Consider the following 5,266-nt stretch of genomic DNA (forward strand, 5'->3'; position numbering starts at 1 on the left):
ACACAAATCCAGGTTATCTATCACCTTTACTTCTGATACTTTACTATTGCTTATAGGTGGAAGGTTCCAACGGTTCCTCCCCACACTCCTTGGGTAAGATTAATATGTTACAGGGGCCCACAGAACTCAGAGGAACATTTTCCTTACAGATCAGTGGCTGGTTATGACAGGATATCACTCAGAAATACCCAGATGGAAGAGACGCAGAGGGTAAACCAGGGGCAAAGTGTGCGGGGCTTCCATGCCCTCTCCATGGAGCTAGTCTCCAGCACCTCCAGTGCTCACCTGCCCTGAAGCTTTCAGTGCCCAGGTTATTTGGGTTTTCATGGAGGCTTCATTACACAGGCACAATTGATTGAAACATTGGCCACTGACAAGCCATTTTACCTCCAGCCTCGCTCCACATCCCAGAGGTCAGGAGCCCATGACTGAAAGTTCCAACCCTATAATCACATGGTTGGTTCTCCTGGCAAATATCTCCCAACCTGAGGTGAGGCCCTAAGGCATCTCATTAACAAACAAAAGACTCTTTCATAGCTCTCATCACTTAGGAAACTCCAAGAGGTTTAGGAGCTCAGTGACAGAAATGGAATAAAAACTAAGTATGGATTTCTTATCATAAGTCACAATATCAGATGTGTGTATATATTAGACACACTTGTATGTGTGTGAGGTGTGGTCAAAAAGCACAGTGACTGTTTCAATTAAAAAATATGTTACAGTACAAGACACATTGCCATTAACCCCCCTGAAAATAAGCCCCCGCTTTGAGCACTTATCCCATCGTTCTTGCCCCTTTCTGAAGCAGTTCTGAAGTCCTCTTTCATGAGTGTGTTTAGTTGTGCTGTCGTGGCTGCCTCGATGTCCTGAATCAGTTGAAAACATTTACCTTTCGTGGTCATTTGACTTTGGGAAAGAGACAGAAGTCCCACGGTGCCAGATTCAGTGAATGAGGTGGATGAGGACACACCGTAATGTTTTCATTAGACAGAAATTGCCATAGGCCAGATGTTATGTGTGACACGGAGCCTTGTCATGATGGAGGATGATCTACAGCACACTTTAAAACACACCTTCTCTCAACCGTAGCTCACACCTCACTGACGAGACCAAACAAGATGAAACTGGTCACACACTGTTACGAAGGTTCCGCGTGCTCCTTCCCACGTTGCAGAACCCTGCCTTTCTGTTGGACGGCACTCGGCAGCTGCGTTCACCATATTTGTTGATCACACCACATATGTGTATTCATACACACATAATGCACCTATATACACACTTATGTAAATTTTTGAAAAGAATGAGAGGATCTTAAATTTAGTACAAAAGGAAAAATGACAAAGGATAATTAAAATATCTGAAAACACAAAAATATTAGCTTCCATGGAAACTATAAGCTAAAACAAAATGACAACATTCTTGTTAGAAATACATTCTAAAATATGACCAAGGACATAGCATTTATTACACATGTCACCATGCATAAGCTGGGAGGTCACAGTCACTAGCAGGGCCCTGATGTGTGTCATCCCTACACACTGTCTCCCCTGTCACAAGGCACCAAGGCTCACGATACTCTCTCTCATAGAGAAGGACCAGGTGGCGATTAGGAGCCAGTGGTGAAGGGATGATGGGAAGGAAGCTGCACATGGCAGAAGGACCAGGGCCCAAGAGTTCCCCCTGCAGGAGGAGCAGAGTGCAGCTTCCCTCTGTTTTGTGGGTGACTGCTTGTCCCAGATAAGAGCTACTTCGGGCTGTGCTTTTATCCCTGAAGGCCCATGCTGATGCCTGCTGCCCACTATGGGCAGGGGATGGATGTCCCATTGCAGTAACTGCATCGTTTCCTCCCGCAGTGTGTCAGGACCACATGCTGAGAGCTCAGAGATTCCTGTCATGATGGTGGCATCTGACCTATGGCTCAGGACCTGTTCATATCTTCCCTCATCCAAATCCATGTTCACCAACCGCACAGGCCTCCCAAAGATCCTGTTCTCAGCCCAAACACTCCCTGGTGTTGAAAGCAAGTCTTTCAAACAAGAGTTCTATTTGCTAACATGCAGAGTAGTCCTGACATCTATGTCCAAAGTGGGGAAAACAAGGAGAGCTCAGCTGGGGCTTTACTACACGACTTTGCATCCCAGAGGGGCAGAGTCACAGCGGAATCAGGATAGGCTGACGCTCAGCTCACTCCCTGTGACCAGGATCCTGTGAAGTTGTCAGCAATGACACAGAGGTGACAGAAGGGAGGGGCAGTGTCTTTGGTTTGGGAGCAGAAGCCCTCACATGGAGACTGTAGGCAGAAGATTTGTGTTTTGACCCCAGAAACTTGTCCTCATCCAACAGGGTGACAAGTGAAGGAGCAGGACCCTGGAGTAGTGGGCAAGTGGCCAACACTGGGGGTTCTTTTTTTTTAATTAAGTCTTTATTGGGGTGACAATTCTTAGTAAAGTTACATAGATTTCAGGTGTACAATTCTGTATTACATCATCTATAAATCCCATTGTGTGTTCACCACCCAGAGTCAGTTCTCCTTCCATCACCACGCATTTGATCACCTTTACCCTCACCTACCAGCCCCCTCCCCCCTTACCCTCTGGTAACCACTAACTATTGTCTGTGTCTATGAGTTTTTGTTTCTCATTTGTTTGTCTTGTTCTATTGTTGTTTTTAGTTTATATACCACATATCAGTGAAATCATATGGTTCTCTCATTTTTCTGTCTGTCTTATCCACCTCACCCCAGTCAGAATGGCTATCATCAACAAGACAAATAGTAACAAGTGTTGGAGAGGCTGTGGAGAAAAAGGAACCCTCATACACTGTTGGTGGGAACGCAGACTGGTGCAGCCGTTATGGAAGGCAGTGTGGAGGTTCCTCAAAAAATTACAAATAGAATTACCATATGACCCAGCAATCCCTCTGCTGGGTATCTACCCAAAAAATCTGAAAACATTTATCCATAAAGACATGTGTACTCCAATGTTCATTGCAGCTTTATTTACGGTGGCCAAGACAGGGAAACAAATAAAATGTCCTTTGATAGATGAATGGATAAAGAAGTTGTGTTATATATACACAATGGAATACTATGCGGCGGTAAGAAAAGATGATATAGGAACATTTGTGACAACATGGATGGATCTTGAGAGTGTAATGCTAAGCGAAATAAGTCAGAGCTGGTGTTTTTTAATGGAGTTTGTCTACCGGGTTTGTTCTGTAGCCCCTCCTAAAGGGATTAGCAAAATAACCTATTCCTATCTATCAGATCTGTTCTGTTTGTTTGGCCAAAAGGAATTTTATGATTAACTTCAACACACTGTTTCATTTCATCCTGGAGTGAAGGAGTGATTTCAAAACCTGGAGTTTTAGGATATGGCTGTCTTTGTTTATTCCACCAGGGACCTCCCTGTCTACCTAATGATACGCTAACTAACCTGTCTCAACGTGCTCCAGTATCCTGAATACCAGGATTCCTGATCAATGGGTCAGGGAGGGCAAGTCTTTCTCCTTCTGATTGTTGGGTGGGGGAGGGGTGTTGTGTGGATGTGATACCTGTGACTGTAGAGACATTTTGTCCCCATGTGGGACATAAACCCTGGACACAATATTGTGGCTTGATTGTCCTCTTTCCTCCCAGACAATGTCTGTTCTCTGAAAACATAGGAAACATCCCTATGTTTTCTAAAAAGTATCCTTAGTACCTAGAACCAAGTCAAGCACATAGTAAGTGTTCAGTAAATGGTGTGGACACACATTGTCTGGACAGTCGACTATACTGAGTCAGACACAGCTGGATCTTGTGTCCCTTGTGCTGTCCTGACCCTTGATATGGACTGAACTGTGTCTCCTCCAAATCCTATGTCCAAACCCCAACCCCCAACGTGACTGTCTTTGGAGATCAGGCCTCGTAGGTGGTAATTAAGGTCACCAAGGTCATGAGGGTCGTGCCCTAATCAAGTAGGGATGTTCTTTTTATAAGACAAGGAAGAGAAACCAGGGGTGAGCGCACACAGAGAACAGGTCCTGTGGGGACTCAGGGAGAATGCAGCCGCTTGTAAGCCAAGGAGAGAGGCCTCAGGAGAAGCCAATCCGCCAATTGTACTTCCAGCCTTCAGAACCGTGAGAACATATGTTTCTGTAGGTTAAGCCGCCCAGTCTGTGTATTATGTTGTGTTGCCCTGGCACTAACACACCCCTCATGGCCTCTGTCCCCAGGGCAGCCTGTCCCAGCAACCAGGAATTTCTGTTCAGTTTGAGAAAATCTGACAATGTGCGGCCACCAAAGGCAGTCTTTGGTGGCGGAACTTGTCAGGACAAGGACACACTGTCTAAAGTTTACTGGGGTGGGTTTGAGACCTAACTTTTAAACCAAACAAAAGAAGAAGGAGCTGATGTCAGAGGAGTGAGGTTTACTCAGAAAAGCCCCATTACAGGGGGAACAGCAGGTTTTTGTCTCACTTCCTCACAGGACTGGAGCACTGTGAGCACTGAGGCTGCTGTCATAAGACTGGCAGTAATAATCGGCCTCGTCCTCAGCCTGGAGCCCACTGATGGTCAGGGTGCCTGAGTTGCCAGACTTGGAGCCAGAGAATCGGTTGGGGACCCCCGAGGGTCTATTGCTATTACCATAGATGAGGAGTTTGGGGGCCTTTCCTGGGAGCTGCTGGTACCAGTGCACATAGTAACCATCCCCGATGTTGGAGCTGCTTCCAGTGCAGGAGATGGTGACACTCTGTCCCGGGGCCCCAGACACTGAGGGCGGCTGAGTCAGCACAGACTGGGCCCAGGATCCTGGAAGAGGGAGAGACACAGAGATGGTGATTCTGGGTCTAGAGACAAGAGGAGGAGGCAGGGCCCCATGTGTCTTCCCAGGGTCCCTTCCCCTGTCCCCGTATCCAGTCACCTGTGCAGTGAGCGATGAGGGTGAGGAGGAGAGGGGACCAGGCCATGGTGGAGATGGTCACCGAGTCCTGCCTTCTGTGGCCCCACAGCTGAAGCAGAGCTTCCCCCAAATGTCTCCCTTCCCCTCTTCATACTCTGAGACAGGGAGGGTCCACTCATGCAAATGAGACCCCCAGCTTTCTGATCCCTCACTGGGCCCTGGGTCAGGCCTCTCTTTCTGAGGATGTCAGGGGTGTGGGCAGGGGAGGGGCTGTGTGGGGCCCAGGGTGTGGGGAGGACACAGCTGTGAGCCCTGAGCGGAGGGCACCAGGCAGTGCCAGGTGGCTATTCTCAACTCTGATCACCCCCAGACACTCAGAAATGG

General features: G+C 47.6%; 1 gene segment (V, D, J or C); it reads right to left on the reverse strand.

Moving 5' to 3' along the window:
- Nucleotides 1-4,462: 4,462 nt before the first annotated feature.
- On the reverse strand, nt 4,463-5,061 carry LOC141569258 (immunoglobulin lambda variable 1-40-like). The segment is given in 2 exon segments: nt 4,463-4,791; nt 4,904-5,061. Coding segments are annotated over 2 exon segments (375 nt in total).
- Nucleotides 5,062-5,266: the final 205 nt, after the last annotated feature.

Source organism: Rhinolophus sinicus, linkage group LG16, assembly GCF_036562045.2.
Source record: "Rhinolophus sinicus isolate RSC01 linkage group LG16, ASM3656204v1, whole genome shotgun sequence".
Lineage (NCBI taxonomy): Eukaryota > Metazoa > Chordata > Mammalia > Chiroptera > Rhinolophidae > Rhinolophus > Rhinolophus sinicus.